The sequence below is a fragment of the Penicillium canariense genome (genome assembly GCF_028826845.1).
Source record: "Penicillium canariense strain IBT 26290 chromosome Unknown utg000002l_segment0_segment0, whole genome shotgun sequence".
Lineage (NCBI taxonomy): Eukaryota > Fungi > Ascomycota > Eurotiomycetes > Eurotiales > Aspergillaceae > Penicillium > Penicillium canariense.
In genome coordinates, this window is record NW_026622729.1 from 4,009,332 (window position 1) to 4,024,428 (window position 15,097).

A 15,097-nucleotide genomic window follows, 5' to 3' on the forward strand; every position below is an offset into this window, starting at 1 on the left:
CCGGAGCCAAACAACAACATCAACTTGTATGAAGCCTATGCTCTCCCTGGCATTGAGTCGTCTTTATGCCTGTGACATCGTATGGTTGAGCGCGGCCTCGAGGCTAACCAAAACTTAGTGCTCGAACAGAACCGGTTGGCCGTAGAGCTACTGCCACCCACTTGCAACCTGAACGCATGCCTCGGTCTCACCGGCACCTTTTCATGCATTGTATCCGCGCTAGGGGTCGGAGACACGGCGGCGTTGCAGCGGTGCTTGACGAACGGGCTGGCTGAGGTATGCTCTCTTCCTAGGCGTGTGTCAAAGCACAAGTCAGGCATTATTGTTTGTCTAATGCTGATACGACATGTACAGATTTGCTCTTGTGCCGCCTGTGTCCCTGTGGTTTCTAATATCCTCAATTCTCTCGGCGTCTGCGTCACGGGTCAGGTGCCACCGGGCAACATTACCCTCACTCCGTTCTTTAACACATTCGCGACAGCTACTGCTGTTTCGCGGGACGGAGGTGTCCATAGTGGGACGACCGTGACTCGATCAGTTCACGTTTAGACCGATCACCCCCGTTGAAGCGTTCTGTGGCTGCATAGTTTGAGGAAGTATTCGAACTATATCTTCTAAGCTATATTCGCAGATATGGCATCGCCATCACATTCGTTTTGAATGACTGGAACATTTACTGCGCGAAGAAAAGCTGTTCTTTGACATGTTGAATGAGATACTTATTTGAGCGTTGAATAGGAATAAAAGTATACTGTTTCAGCATTGCCTAGGCCGTCTAATCATAATGCACCCAATGTCATATGTACAGTGCGTATCGCCAAAATCGGGCCAATCTTGGGGGAAAAAGGACACCTATTAATTCGAAGCCAAAGTCGAGTCGGATCCGATTATAGAAACCATGACGTGCAGCCATCATACTCAGCATGTTTGTGCCTGTTTGGGTAAATGCCCTGCCCGGATTCCATACCTAGCAGCGCAAGGGAGTATGACCATGACCATGTTATGATTTCTTACCAATGGAGAACAAGATTGAGCAAAAGAATAATAAACGAGCAATAATGGATGATCCGAGCCCAGCGCCAAATGCAAGTTTGCGACTGATCCTTTTATAGCCGCACTTTCACGTCCACGCAAGGGAGCGTCCACTCGCGCCGCCCCAGGAGACTCCGCAGCCATTCCAGGCCCACGCCCGTCCACTCTTCCGGTCGTGATTCCACGCCGAGCCGTTGCTGTGCGCTTTCCATTGCTGCGCCGGCCAAAGCTTTGGCGGTTGAGTTGAAGGTGTCGAAGACGAAGCTCGCGAGGCTGTCACCGGGTAGAGGAGCCGCCATGGTGGCGTTGCCTGAAACGGAGCTGTAGTCGGCGGGCGCGGAGCTGTAGCGCGGAGCAAACCAGTTGCTGCGGAGGTCGAAGATGCACCGGTCAGACCAGTGGCAGGAGGATATAAAGAGGATGAGGAGAAGCGCCGAGCAATAAATGCATGGTCGGTGGATGATGTAGGTGAGGGCGACGAAGGAGATTATGAAAATTGGGGAGGCGTTGGTCGGGATGAAAAGCAGAGGGAGCCAGCTGTTGTTAGTGACAGAGATGGTCAGATCCAGATGCCCGGTCTTGTGGTTTTTGATGGCGAGTTAACGGGCTCGTCATACCTGCGGAGACAGAACATGGTCGATGACGCCAGCCCACGGCGGGGAACGGGCTGGTGGAGAGGTTTACTTGTATTTAAGAGACGATGATGTATGTAGAGGGTAATCTCCAACCGGACTTGATGTTATCGACAAAGGGCCATGCGGGAGGCAGATGTGACGGGGAGCGAGTATCAAGTGAATCTCGAAGTGTTTAAGATTCGAGGCGAGGCTGCGGAGGATCGGCCCCAATTGTCCGCGACCGCCACGGTAGGAGCAGTATGGTAATTACCGTAAATAACACCCCCCGCCACGCACCAGCCACTGCGGCATTTTGCTTCTCCAATTTGACCGTCACATCCTTCTCATCTCACACACCCATCCTCTTCACTCTTATCCTTGTCAGAACTCTATCCTTCTTTTCGTAACTACCCCAATCCTACCACTTTCTTCGACTGCTACACTCCAGCTGGATTGTATCTCTCCCTCTCTCTCGAAAGAGAGCTATCTGAGAGCTTGCAAAGCTTGGGTTTCGTGCGGAGGTCGCCTGTCATCCACGGCGCGCGGCAGAAATGTCCACCCCAAACGATCTCCAGGCCCTCCTGGCCAGCATTCGTCCACGGCCCTCGCCGTCCAATGTCCCCGGCCAGGAGAATCCTCACCACCAGCGACCCCAGCAGCCCTACCACTCAGGCCTGTTCCCTCCTCATCCCCAGCAGCAGCAGCCGTATAATGGTCAGAGCTTCCCTCATTCCCAGCCGCACGGCTATCACCATCCTTCGGTTACTTCGGCGATCCAGAGTCCTTCTCCTGTGCACACCCCGCCTCATCATGGCTCCGACATCCTCAGCCCTAATGTGTCGACTCCTCGCCCTGACTGGCAGCAGCCGCAGCAGCCGTATCCGTCCCAGCCGCCTCCTCGTCAGCAGGGCAACCAGGACAGCGCTGCGAGCCTGCTCAATCTCCTGAGATTCAGCCAGGGCCCGGTTGCCGCTCCACAGCCAGCCCCCGCTGTGGCTCCTGAGCAGCCTCGATCTCCTCTGGTCCAGGAGCCGGCCTCGTCGCACGGACGAAACATTTCCGCATCAGACCTGGTCGCGTCCTTTTTAGGTCAGAAGGCGGTTCCTACTGAGTCCCCCGCCGTCCCAGCTGTTGCACCCGCACCAGTACCCTCCGTTCAGCCCGAAGGTCCCAGTGAAAATACCCAGGACATGCTGCTCCGTCTGCTCAACCGGTCCCAGCCTGGCCCGGGCGTGGTGGAAGCGCCCGCTTTGGTTCCAACTACCAAGTCAATTCCTCCCCAGCAAGCCTCCAACGGGCCCACAGAGCAGAGAAACAATACTCTCCTTACGGAAGTCGTGGACGCCAATCCCGGGGGACCTGCGAAGCCGGAAACGGTCGCATCCCCTTCTTCCAAGGAGTCCATGTTTACCTATATCAACCCGTTCGATCAATTGGCTGCTATTTCTCCTGGTAACAAGTCTCCGCAGCCTAAGTCCGATAACGAGTCCCCGGCTGTTGAATTGACTAAGGAGAAAATCAACGTCGCTGCTGATGTTGAGGTCCCCGCTGCCCCCGATATTGTGCGGTTGCCGAAGAGAAGCAAGTCTCCTGTTCTAGAACCTGGGCAGCGCGAGGCCGTGAATGATGTTGTCGGCCGCCTCGTGGGCGAAATTGGACGCTCCCTCAGTGGCAGTGAGCCCCAGCAGCCTACGTTGGAAGAGGAGATCCCGTCCCCCGCTCCCAAGGCGGAGGAGCCTGAAGCTTTTCTCTCATCAATCGCTAGCCACCTGCGCGATACGATCTCTAAAGCCCAAGAGGTTGCCGCGGAGGCCGCTATGTCACAGCCTGTGAACCCGAATACTGAGTTAGGCAAAGGCAAGCAAACTGGAACTGACACCGCCCCGATTCCCGCTGGCGAGAGCGGCAATGAAAATACCGATGCCCTGGCTGATAGCTGGGAGAGTGCCGAAGACAGCGCGGAGAAGGACGAGGAGCGTGTGGTCTCTGTTCACAATTTTCCCCTGCGGCCCTTCATTTCCATCACGGTCAAGCCATCTGCTGCTAAGCTTGTGGATTTCCGTGACGATGGGATCATGGACATCGCGCGTCTCAAGAAGGATTTTGATCAGCTGGACCGTTCGCTGACCGCCGCTACCTCTGATTACATTGTGTATGCCCTTGCGAAGACCGGGGGGATCAGAATTATTCGCCAAGACGACGGGAGTGACCGACAAGTCTTCCGGTCTACCCGTGACCGTGTATTCAACGTCACCTTGTGCACAACTCACGCTGCGGATGGCCAGTCCGACGTGCAGGCGATCCTCGGCATTGGTGTCAGCGGCGCTGTATACTGGGCTTTGATTTCTCGTGCCGAGAAGGATCTGTTTGAGCAGGATGCTTTGGAAAGCGAAAGCTTGATCTTCCCACCTTTCCCTGCCTCTGACGAGAACACCTCCGGTGGCCAGCTGAAAACGCGGGCCAAGCGGAGCTCTCGTCACCCCGACCTCTTTGCCATTGGTCGCGGTAAGAACATCTACGTGATTCCTCCCCAGGCGGCTATGTCTGCCACCTACGGCGTCGCTGCTTCCCAGCGCACTGTCAACACGGAGAAGTTCTTCAAGGAGCGGGCGCTGAAGATCTCGACTGGCAAGGCTGGAAAGGACTTTGCCTTCAGTGATGATGACACTGTTATTGCCTCTCTGGACAAGACTGGGCGGCTGCGTTTCTGGGATATCAGTGATATCCTGGATAACCCTGCCTTCCTCGATGGTCCTGCCCCGACGGAAGTCCGGGTGCCACTGAACACGTTCGTGACCGGCTCGCCTGCTGAAAAGTCTTGGCCAACCTCGGTGCTGTTCCTTGACAAGCTTCGCGCGTACTCGCGCTCCATGGCGCTGCGGTATGTTCTGGTCGGTCTGAAGCAGAACCACACCTTGCAGCTCTGGGATATTGGGCTGGGCAAGGCTGTGGAGGAGCTGAAGTTCCCCCACGAGAACGAGTCGGACGCCATCTGCAGCGTTGCGTACCACCCGGCGTCGGGCATCATTGTGATCGGCCACCCCACCCGCAACTCGATTTATTTTGTGCATCTGTCTGCACCTCGCTATAACCTGCCCGTCATGTCGCAGGCGGCGTTCGTCAAGGCCGCGACCGACAAGGACAGCACCCTCCCCAAGCCCGAGTCGACTGCCTGCCTGAGTGGGATCCGGGAGATCTCTCTTGGTTCCAAGGGCCAGCTGAGAAGCCTGGAGCTTCTGCCTATTACCAAGTCTGCCACTGATAAGCGTGGCACCGAAGAGACTGGCCTGTTCGAGCTATATGTTATGCACTCTCGCGGTGTTACCTGCCTGAACATCAAGAAGGAGGATTTGGGATGGACTGATGACAACAAGGTCGTTCGTGCCATTGATGGCCTAGAAGCTGGGTCCATTGAGATCTCTGAGCTCCAGACCTTCCCCAGCTACGTCACCGATGACCCTTCCGTCAACGGCGATGCCGCATCGACTCCGTCCCGCACTGCGAAGGAAGCAGTCAAGAAAACGGACCTCGTTGAGTCGACTGCTGGTGTGGTCCCGTCACGCAACGCGTCGCCTGCTAAGGCTCCCGCTAAGAAGAAGCTTGTCGATGATCAGGCCGAGGCTCCTAATGGCGCGGAAAAGGCCGATAAGAAGAAGAAAAAGAAGCCTTCCACTGCTGCCTCTGAGACAACTGTTAAAGCTAGGGAACCTACCGCCACTGTTGGTGTCGAACCTCTGCCTACCTCCGACAAACCCACCAGGGAGAGCGAGATCCTCACCCCGTCTGCCGCCCCTATGCACGCAATTCACCCTGTCCAGCGCGTTGTCCCTAGTATCTCGGACGAGGCTTTGAACAAGCATCTGGAGAGTCTTCAGAGCAGCGTCTCTAACGAGTTCAACAAGAGCCTTGGTCGCGAGTTCGAATCACTTTACCGTCGCTTTGACGATGAGCGCCGCAGCTGGGATGCTGCGTCGTCCGCGAAACAAGACCAAGTGCTCCGTCTGGTCTCTAGCACGCTGTCCGACAACGTGGAGAAGAACCTGACTCGCATCGTGTCAAACAGCATCCAGACTGAGGTTGTCCCCGCTATCAGCAACACCACCTCTGCCGCTGTGGGCAAGCAAATTAGCGCCGCCATCTCTGAGCAGCTCGGCAGCGCCCTCAGCGATGAACTCCGCCAAGCCCTTCCAAAGGCTGTTACCACTGCCCTGCAGCAGCCTGCTGTGATGAAGGCTGTCTCGGACTCGGTCGCTCAGAAATTGTCGCCGCGTCTTGATGCTGTCGTCCAGGGCGCCATTGCTCCTTTGGTGGAAAATGCCACCCGCAGCACTCAGAAGGTTGAGGCTGATCTTGATCGATTCTTCCGCTCGCAGATGAAGCATTATGAGGCTCAGCGCCAGAGCGACCATGCTAAGATTGATGAGATGTCGGCTGTTCTGCGTGATCTCTCGTCCAAGGTTGTGTCTTTGTCTGTACACATGCCTGCGAAGACTGCCCCGAGTGACGCAGAGAAAGATGCGATTATGAAACTCTTCTTCGAGGAGGGTAAATATGAAGCCGCTTCGTTGAAGGTATGTTTCCGCGAGGTTCCTTTCTGGCTTCTGTTATGTCTGAATGTTACATCTAACACTGTCCTCTAGTGGATCGAATCAAGCCGACAAGCTGATCTATTCGACCTCCTCTTCGTCCGTATTGACCCGGAATACATGACCAAGCTAAACGTGATGCTTAACCTCTCGGTTGCCGTGGCCGTTACCGTTTCTCTGGAAACCAATATTGCTAGACGTCTCAAGTGGCTGGAGACTGTCCTCACCAGCGTTGATCCAGAAGCTCACCAGGTCAGTTTTACCTTTTTTTTTTCTTTTTTTCTCGCTACTCTTTGTTCTGACCTAACTGTCTCTAGAACACCGGCCTGGGTATGTCACTCGTCATGAATGAAGACCTGCGCCAAGTCGTTCCCATCACCATGGACAAACTCGGCCAGCGTCTGCACGGCCTCTATGTGACTGCCATGCAAGACAACCAGCAGCACCCGAGCCCACAGAAGCAGGAGCTCGCATCGCGGGCAGTCCGCCTTATGCACTTCACGCGTAAGCTGCATGGCGACTACAGCAGGGCTGCTTAGTTTTAACCAGAAGTATTTACATTATTCTTTACTGTCACGTCTTGCGCGCGCATTACCGGAGTCAACTTAACCTTTCTGCATGATGTGTAACGATATCCGATGCATGAAACACCTTAAGTCACTGGGATGAATGGAGACGATATGCTCAGGAATGGACATGAATATGAAGTGCAACGATGGAGAGCTGTGCTCACCATGATGCTTGGTCTAATCGGGAGCTTGAGTTCGAGCTCGAGCTCCCAGGCGCCAAGCACTCTCATGTTAATCCATAATACCAGGCGACCAAGTCGAGCCTATTTTTGCGTTTGATATGGACCGGCGCTGGTCATAGGGCCTGCAAGTACTTCATGGAAGTGTCTTGGGATTTATTTACCTAGTTTCCTTTTTCTTTTTTGTTTTTCTGTATCATTGCCGCTGCGGTAGTTCTTGATACCTGTATCAATGCATGGGGCGTTGGGTTTTTGGTGGCATTCCATTTTATAAGACTTTGAACTCCAGTACTGGGTCACTTGACTCCATCGAGGGTGACCCTTTCAGTGCACATGAAGTTGTGTCCATAGCCATTTTGAATTGTGACTTTCGTGGTTTTCCAAACCTCTTGTGGCAATCCTTTGACGATTTCTTGCACTAGGGATATGATATATCACCATGCTTGCTGGCTCTTCGGCATATCTACGCAAAACGAAACGCCTCGTCTACACAGATTACAATGATTAGCATCCAAAGCGGTTAGTTATCAATATTATCCTCGCTTTTACTTAATACGTGACTACACATTAAAATTTTCTTACTGAGGCACTATCCTGGCACAAAAAGAACTATACACATCGGCGACTTTCGGACTGTGACTCGATTACGCGAGGCGAGAAAATCAATGGACTTTTCGGGTACCTAGCTTGGGCGTATCCGACGACTAGTGGATCTGAATCTGAAATTCGTCTGGCGTCGGTCAACAGCCTTGCTTTGGAGCTAAGCTAGGTAGCGTCTTTGCACATATAGTCCGGAAGTACGATGCAATTTTCGGTCCCAAATCTGCCCCATTCGAGCCTCGTGAATAGCCTTGTTTCCCCTGCTCAAGTCCCCCATTCATCACAGATAAGACGGTGTCGATCTATACCCAGGTTATTACCGGGTTTTACACATCCGAGGCTAGGAATCTACAATACCAAGCTTACCATCGTATCTGTCTAGAATTTACAATATCATACTGGTCTTTAGATGGGACTGAGACAAACAATGTAAAGAGAGGCAAGACAGACAGTTTAGCCATGGAACTAGGTTACGTGCTTGTACATTCGTTGCTTCCCAAGAACAATTTAGAGGTTTTGCGCTCAGATTGTTGTCCCATGAGGGTTTCTGATCGACATCAAGATCTTGATATCAGGTCGATCTGCTGAGACCAAGAAGTATATCCATAGACTACGGATATCATACACTCGGAAGGATCTGTTGTATTTCAGGTTGTTCTTCTCGAACAGGAAGCGAATTGCGAGCTAAAAAGATTCCACTGGTAATGTGATCAAAAAGTTTTCACTGTTTACCCCTATTAGTAGGAATCTTTCGCTTCTCCCTATTGTTGTTATGCCAAGGCCTCCATGGGTAGGGCGGCCCCAGGCCGTTGTGATCCTGGCAAACCCGCGACCGCTAACATGTTCCAACCCAATTCGCTTACCCGTCAACCTCTCAGGACTTACCACGGGCACACTGTCTCCCTAATCCCAGTATGGGGACACATCTTCCCCAGGAAATATTGTATTTGATCGCGACTCATCTGCAGGACGCAGAAGCCTCTCTGGTCCCCTGCACTCGAGTATGCCGTGAATGGCAGGTCGGCTTTGAGCCCTTCATTTACTCCAAACTGATTCACGTCTTCAGTGCCGATGGTGTCAGCAAAGAGGGCTGTCGAAGGGCAATGTCATTGAGTCACTTTCAAGAGGTGACTTCTGGGAAGGGGCTGGCACGACGACCTCTGATCCGTCATTTGAGCTACCACATTGTGGTCCCTGTTGACCTTCCGGATTGGCAAACCCGCAAGCAGAAAGGATACAACCTTGAGAACAATGTCCGTCATAATAATGATATTGCCTTTCAGTCAGCAATAGTTGATCTCTTCAATACTCTCACACATTGGGATCCCAATTTGCGCCTTTCAATCGAGTTGGCGCTGCTGGGTCGCGAAGCGGGGAAGGAGCCTCACACATCTGATTGGGACATCGCAGGCGAATACCGCTATGATTATAAGAAGGGAAGAACGAAGTCAGTTCCTGTCTATCGGGCACATTTCCTAGACAACGGGGCCTCCCTTCTTCCGGATGTCGCGTGCATCGATCGTCTTTGCTTTAATGACGATTTCCCTTCTCATCAGATTTGGGCCGGATCTGCCATGCAAATTGCTCAGCGCTGTATAACCCTTACCGAGATGATACTGGGCCTAGATGAGTATATTCGCCCAGATCACATTGAATACATTCAAGCAAGGCGTCAAGGTAAGAGGTTAACTACATGAAATAGGACAGCATTACATTTGAGAGCCGAAAGGCTGACACTCCGGTAGCTGTGGCTGATGGTCTTTTGACGATGCCACATAGCTTGAGGGTATTTAGGCTCCTTAACGAGATGGAGAGCCCTTGGAAGCAAATGATGGCCGGATTGAATGTTCTACTTTCAGATAACGACTTTCTTTCTCAGAACATTCTGTATTTGAGTCTATCACTCAGAGAATTAAAGATCAACCAGCTATCGCTCACACCAGATTTTCTGTTCCCTTTAGATACAGAGAGCCATCCCTTGCCGACTACTCAATCTCTCTACTGGCCTTCATTGGAAGTGGTGGAGCTGATTGGGGTACCCCCAAGGCTTCCATCAGGTGCGTTCATCAACTCGCCATCAACTTTTCGACCGTGCCCCCTTTGTTTGCAATCCAGTTTCTAGTCAGGCAAGAGACATCACCTCCTTGATCTTACTGACAATCTTATTATATAGGCCAGTGGGTTGCTCATCCAACACCCGAGGACCAAATCGAAATCGACGAAGTCGAAGACTGGGAGATGATTATCTGTGACTACGAAGAAGGCAATGTTTCGCGGCCGATTTTCGATCGCGAACATTTCCACCGAACTCTCATTTCCCTAGGCCATGCGGCTCGTCATATGCCATTTTTGAGGTACATGCAATATCGTCTCGCACATACCCCTAACTTCCGATTTGAATTTAAGCCCCATGGCTCGTCTGGGAAGGCAGAGTGGCTGCTTTATTCCCTCTATCGACCGGATCAACGGGTAGCGGATGCGTGGAAATGTCCATTGGTGCAGCTAGATGCGAAGTTGCCTGCAATGTCGATCAGGACGATTATTGCGGACTGGGGTCAACATATAGCCGGATCTCAGGGGAACGTGAAAAACTGATGTGGTCAGGATTTGATATTGGAATCCAAACCTACTGCCTTGATTGCCCGTTTTAACCCGACTATTAGCTGTCAAAAAGTAGGGCCCTGTTAATACGAACAGCTATACTAAAGCAATAGAAGACGGGGCATACAGATCGTTGTATTGGGGCGCTTAACCCAGAAAGGGAAAACTAAAAGTATAGTGTGATTCACAGTTCTGCCGTTTACAAGTCCATATGGTAATGGGAGGTTCATGATAGTAGCAAGGGAGATAGCCAAGATCTAGGATATTAAGGTGGCAATTCTACCCTTTGAAGCTTCCAAGGTTACCCACCAGTCCTACTTTGTTGTGGTGTAAGATTGCTCTTGGGCCCACTCTCGTCAGGACCGGCCCTCCAGTCCTTGGTCTTTTCCAATATAGTTAGGACCGCGCCACGGTCCCCGGTCTAGTCCGGTCTTAAAGCGGTCCTTGGCAAGGTCTACTCGGAATAAATAGCGCTAGAGGAGGAGGAGTAGCTATTTAACTACGATATAGATTAGGGTGCTACTTCTATAGTAGTAGTAGAGGGTGCTATATCTCTTATAGCATCGAATTTATAGAGGAAGCGAGTAGCTCCTCTATCACGACGAAGCTAGCGGCTTAGGCAGCGGCGGCGAATATACATATTTGGTAGTTTAAATTGAATGGAGAGCTTCCATTAGACTAAAGATAGCACCTCAAATATGAAAATGGGAATCAATTACAACAACCATAACGCGATGCTCTTAGACGTCGAATATCTCCTTATTGGCCTCAGCCCACTCTTCCAAGCTGGTGACCTGCCCGGCATACTTTCTGAGATTTGCGGATGCCTTCTTGTACGCGTCCCCATAGAACCGGCCGGAGCCATCCTCGCTGTTGTCTCCGGTACCCAAAGACTTGACCAGTGGCCCTGCCACGAAGTCAGGTACTCCATTTTGGATCATGATCTTCACACCTTCATCCTCATCTACCTCCGTAACCTTGATATCTTTGCCAAGCGCTTTGCCGAATATTGCCATGGCGTCTCTTAGGGATACCAACTTTGGTCCACAGAGGGGAATAACATTGCGTTCTTCTGCACCTTCGGTTGCCTGTATTCCTTTAACGAGCAGTGAGCCCGCCACACTGCCAATATCCCCCGGAGAGATCCAGTCGAATTTGCCGTCCGGATAGGCCGCTCTGACCTCGCCCTCGCGGATCATACTCGCCCACCAAAGCGCATTGGTATTGAAGAATGCGGGTCGAAGTGCGATGTAGCCATCGGTGCCAAAGACGTCTTCAAGATTGTTCTCGACCTGCGCGTGGACATACGCTATGATGTCTGTCGGTGGAATACTCCTGGCATCCCCTTGCACGCCGAAGCTGCTCAGAAAGACCACAAACACAATACCAGAGGCCTTAAGTGCTTCGATTGTTTGTCTCATGTGGTCAGTCGTGCCGTGAGCGATATATATAAATGCATGCTTTGCTCCAGTCGCGCTCACGGCTGCCCGGACAGTTTCGGGCTTGGTGAGATCTGCCTGGACTCTGATGAAACCTCCTGAGTTCTCTTGATATGAGTTTAGACCTGGAATGGGCTTTTCAACGTCACGCATGGCAAGCACCACTTTAGCACCGAGCTGATGCGCAGTGCGCGCCGTAGCAGAGCCGACGTGGCCTGTAGGGCCGAAGATGATGGTCTTTGTAGAGGTCATTTCGGAAGCTTCGGAAGACTTGAAGGTAGATAGATGGATGACTGTATAGATGCAGAACTACGAGTATAAGGGGGCGCTGATTTCCTGTATTTATAGATCGGCCATCGGTATGTCGGAGGCCGATGTAGGTCCTCGGAGTTTACACATCCGATTCTACCTACACGATTAGGTTCCGCGTGCTGAGTAACTACATGTATCTGCTTGCGGTCTGACATCACCCGACTGGGCTTGGCTTCAAGAAAGAAACAAGATATGTATTTGGTTACCAGTTGCTCATCGCCTTTGTCGGCCTGCTTTGAAATCAGGGTGGGGTTGAAGCTATACGAGCTTTACAGAAAGTTTATCCGAATTCATCTGCCAAGCTGTCCTGAACGGACCTATGCAGTGGATTCCTTACAGATAGAGGTATTAATCATGAACCCATAGCTAGCTATTATGCAAAACATAACATCCACTAATTTTAGTCTCTCAGAGGTAGTTGCTTCCGCCGTCATAGGTTCTCGCAAGCTATTTGTAAAATCAGCTTTATGTAGGTTGACAGGAAAAATGAGCAGGTTCGAGGCAAGGATCGTATTATTCGTCCAATTCTGCCTTTTTCTGGTTGATTGAAGGAGTAATTACCGTTTTGTCTACGCATCGAGTACGTCATGCGGCAGCTGTCATTGGCTGTCTCTACGGACGTAGACTTTCGGGCGGGGAGATGACTATCCGGCGCCGTTGAATTGTGTCAGTTGAACTTTGAACTTTACATAAACCGACTAGGCAGCAGATTTCGAACACAGTCAGTGGCTACTCAAACGGCTGCCTCATGTGACGTTGAGATGTTTCTCTTCGATATTATCCAGCGAACCTACACAGCTATATTTCCCCCAACTGCATCTAAGAATGATGATGCTATCCGGATTGGCTTGCTAGGTGCTTCCAAAATCGCGTTCGTATCTTCATATACCCCAGATTTGTTCCCTTTGAATCATCTAATTTACTCACAATTTGTATCTGTGATAGACCAGTCGTGGTGGTGAATCCGGCTAAGTCGCATCCGGATGTCATCGTGGCCGCCGTGGCTGCTCGAGATAGCGAGCGCGCGAAACAATATGCCAAGACGCACGGCATTCCTATCGTGCACTCTTCTTACCAAGGTTCTTTTCCCTCCATTAATCAACTAGATAGCATGCAATGCTAATCTGAACAGCTCTTGTAAACGACCCGTCAATTGACGCGATCTACGTGGCTCTGCCAAATGGCCTGCACTATGAATGGGCCCTTCGCTCGATCCGTGCAGGAAAGCACGTTCTTATAGAAAAGCCTTCGTGCTCAAATGCTATTGAGGCCAGAAAGCTGTTCAACCACCCATTAGTGACTGCTCAGAATGCGCCTGTTCTCTTGGAAGCTTTTCACTATCAATTTCACCCAGCCTGGCAGACATTTCTCTCTGAAGTCCGCAGGTTCCCTGGGGCTATCAAAGATGTCTATGCCGGGTTCTTTCTTCCGGCGGGTATAGTGGGTGTCGATGATATTCGATTCCAGTATTCTCTCGCTGGGGGATGTATGATGGATGTTGGGACCTACCCTCTTTCCTGCGTTCGCCAGATTATCGGACGTGAGGCAATCCTTGAGCCTATTGACGTAAAATATCGTGGAATAGCTCATGGGTCAGACGGGAAATCTGAGAGTCTGCAAATTGATGAAGCAATCGAAGCAAAATACCGCACGGCAGACTCGATCAATGTCCACATAAGTGGAGACGAAATGACCAAAGGTGGCCGGCCCTCTTTCCTGCCAGCATCCTGGACGCGGAACATGCCGTCTTTGCGGTGGCCAAAGAGCTCTGTCACTTTCGAGCCTGTTCTCGTCGACACGTTGGTTCGCGAGAACAAGAGTCCGCTCCAGCACTTTGTGCAGCGGACTGTGACTCTCTGGAACCCTATAATTCCAACTTTCTACCATCGTATCGATATCTGTGATCAGCACACTCTGCGTCAGGAGAATGACATTGCTAAGACTTGGAGCGAAACGAATTATAAGACGGCGTATAATTGGCCCGAGGGTGACAAACGCGCTTCAATATATCAAGACTGGTGGACCACATATCGCTGTCAATTGGAAGAGTTTGTGAATCGGGTGAAGGGTCGTGAGGGCTCCGGCGTGTGGGTGGATGGGGCGGAGAGTATTGCGCAGATGGAGGCTATCGATCGAACCTACAAGAAGGCTGGGCTAAAATTAAGGCCGACTAGTACTTTTGAGCTGTAGTGGAGACTTGATGATAATTTTTGGGGCGTTTCGGGATCTTCCGGACGGTTAGTTCGATATCTGTATAAGATAGACCTCAATTTTAAACACCTATTTCTCTCTTGTCTTGCCGTAAAATAGCTGGTATGTGAATAAATCGACCAAAAATTTGTAGCAACTTAGATGTAATATCCATCATCACGGCGTAGTCTTGCAGAGAGTCTCTTAAAGGAACACTGGCGTTATCTTTCACTTTATTCTATCTATATTTCTAATCCGCGCGTATGAACACAAAGCATGCTCGTTCACTTCTACTTTCCAACCAGGTATTCACCTATTATCTCCAATTCGACATATCCTGCTCAAGTCCAAGCCTATCCCTACAGATTGCGATTTGTATTATGTGAATCTACAAATATAGGCATTTCCCACTTACCTCACAGCCTCATGAAGAGGGCAATTAAACTGGCTCTGAGCGATATCGTACATCTCAGTCGTATTTACCAAAACCAGGGTCAACTTGAAAAGAACTGCGATGCTTGCTCACTTTCTCCTCCTCGAGCTGTCTATAGCTTATTAGTTATGTAATAATGCGAAAGGAACGAATAATCAATACAACGAACACAGAATGTGTACCAGACGTGCTAATTTTCACTTCTAGCTAGTGCCACGAAGTCTGAAGAAACAGTCCGATCATCGACAGCCAGAGTATGATCGTAACTACTACCGCCCAACCTCACAAATCCCGGGTTGTTTTTCAAGCCGATCTAGCGGGTTGACGCTGTATGTACACTGCTGGCTCGGGCCCCTCAGTGAAGCTGCCCCGCTTGTAGGTTTTTACAACAGCAATTGTTCGTACTTGCTTTCCCATGAGAAAAAGTCATGAGTCTTTCTATCCCCCAAATATAGCTAAGCTATCATTGCCTTCCAGTCTAAAGACAGATGTGTATTATGCGCCATTTCTGGTGGCACATCGACTGGCTCGGAGGGAGCTAC

At 51.0% G+C, this 15,097-nt stretch overlaps 6 protein-coding genes across 6 annotated transcripts; 4 read left to right on the top strand and 2 right to left on the bottom strand.

Annotated features, from left to right (window-relative positions):
• Positions 1 to 81: 81 nt before the first annotated feature.
• On the top strand, positions 82 to 549 carry N7482_004627 (uncharacterized protein; the record flags this gene model as incomplete). Its single annotated transcript, XM_056686752.1, has 2 exons — positions 82 to 276; positions 355 to 549. The coding sequence occupies 2 exons, from the start codon at positions 82 to 84 to the stop codon at positions 547 to 549; spliced, it is 390 nt and encodes a 129-aa protein (XP_056545494.1).
• Positions 550 to 1,106: 557 nt separating this feature from the next.
• Positions 1,107 to 1,666, bottom strand: N7482_004628 (uncharacterized protein; the record flags this gene model as incomplete). Its single annotated transcript, XM_056686753.1, has 2 exons — positions 1,107 to 1,569; positions 1,650 to 1,666. The coding sequence occupies 2 exons, from the start codon at positions 1,664 to 1,666 to the stop codon at positions 1,107 to 1,109; spliced, it is 480 nt and encodes a 159-aa protein (XP_056545495.1).
• A 531-nt stretch (positions 1,667 to 2,197) lies between these two features.
• Positions 2,198 to 6,771, top strand: N7482_004629 (uncharacterized protein; the record flags this gene model as incomplete). Its single annotated transcript, XM_056686754.1, has 3 exons — positions 2,198 to 6,217; positions 6,287 to 6,484; positions 6,550 to 6,771. 3 exons carry the CDS (start codon positions 2,198 to 2,200, stop codon positions 6,769 to 6,771), a joined length of 4,440 nt encoding a protein of 1,479 aa, XP_056545496.1.
• A 1,723-nt stretch (positions 6,772 to 8,494) lies between these two features.
• On the top strand, positions 8,495 to 10,175 carry N7482_004630 (uncharacterized protein; the record flags this gene model as incomplete). The annotated part of the gene is made up of 3 exons (XM_056686755.1): positions 8,495 to 9,257; positions 9,326 to 9,637; positions 9,754 to 10,175. 3 exons carry the CDS (start codon positions 8,495 to 8,497, stop codon positions 10,173 to 10,175), a joined length of 1,497 nt encoding a protein of 498 aa, XP_056545497.1.
• A 746-nt stretch (positions 10,176 to 10,921) lies between these two features.
• On the bottom strand, positions 10,922 to 11,872 carry N7482_004631 (uncharacterized protein; the record flags this gene model as incomplete). Its single annotated transcript, XM_056686756.1, has 1 exon — positions 10,922 to 11,872. One exon carries the CDS (start codon positions 11,870 to 11,872, stop codon positions 10,922 to 10,924), a length of 951 nt encoding a protein of 316 aa, XP_056545498.1.
• An 821-nt stretch (positions 11,873 to 12,693) lies between these two features.
• On the top strand, positions 12,694 to 14,122 carry N7482_004632 (Gfo/Idh/MocA family protein; the record flags this gene model as incomplete). The annotated part of the gene is made up of 3 exons (XM_056686757.1): positions 12,694 to 12,803; positions 12,878 to 13,011; positions 13,065 to 14,122. The coding sequence occupies 3 exons, from the start codon at positions 12,694 to 12,696 to the stop codon at positions 14,120 to 14,122; spliced, it is 1,302 nt and encodes a 433-aa protein (XP_056545499.1).
• Between the last annotated feature and the right edge of the window lie 975 nt (positions 14,123 to 15,097).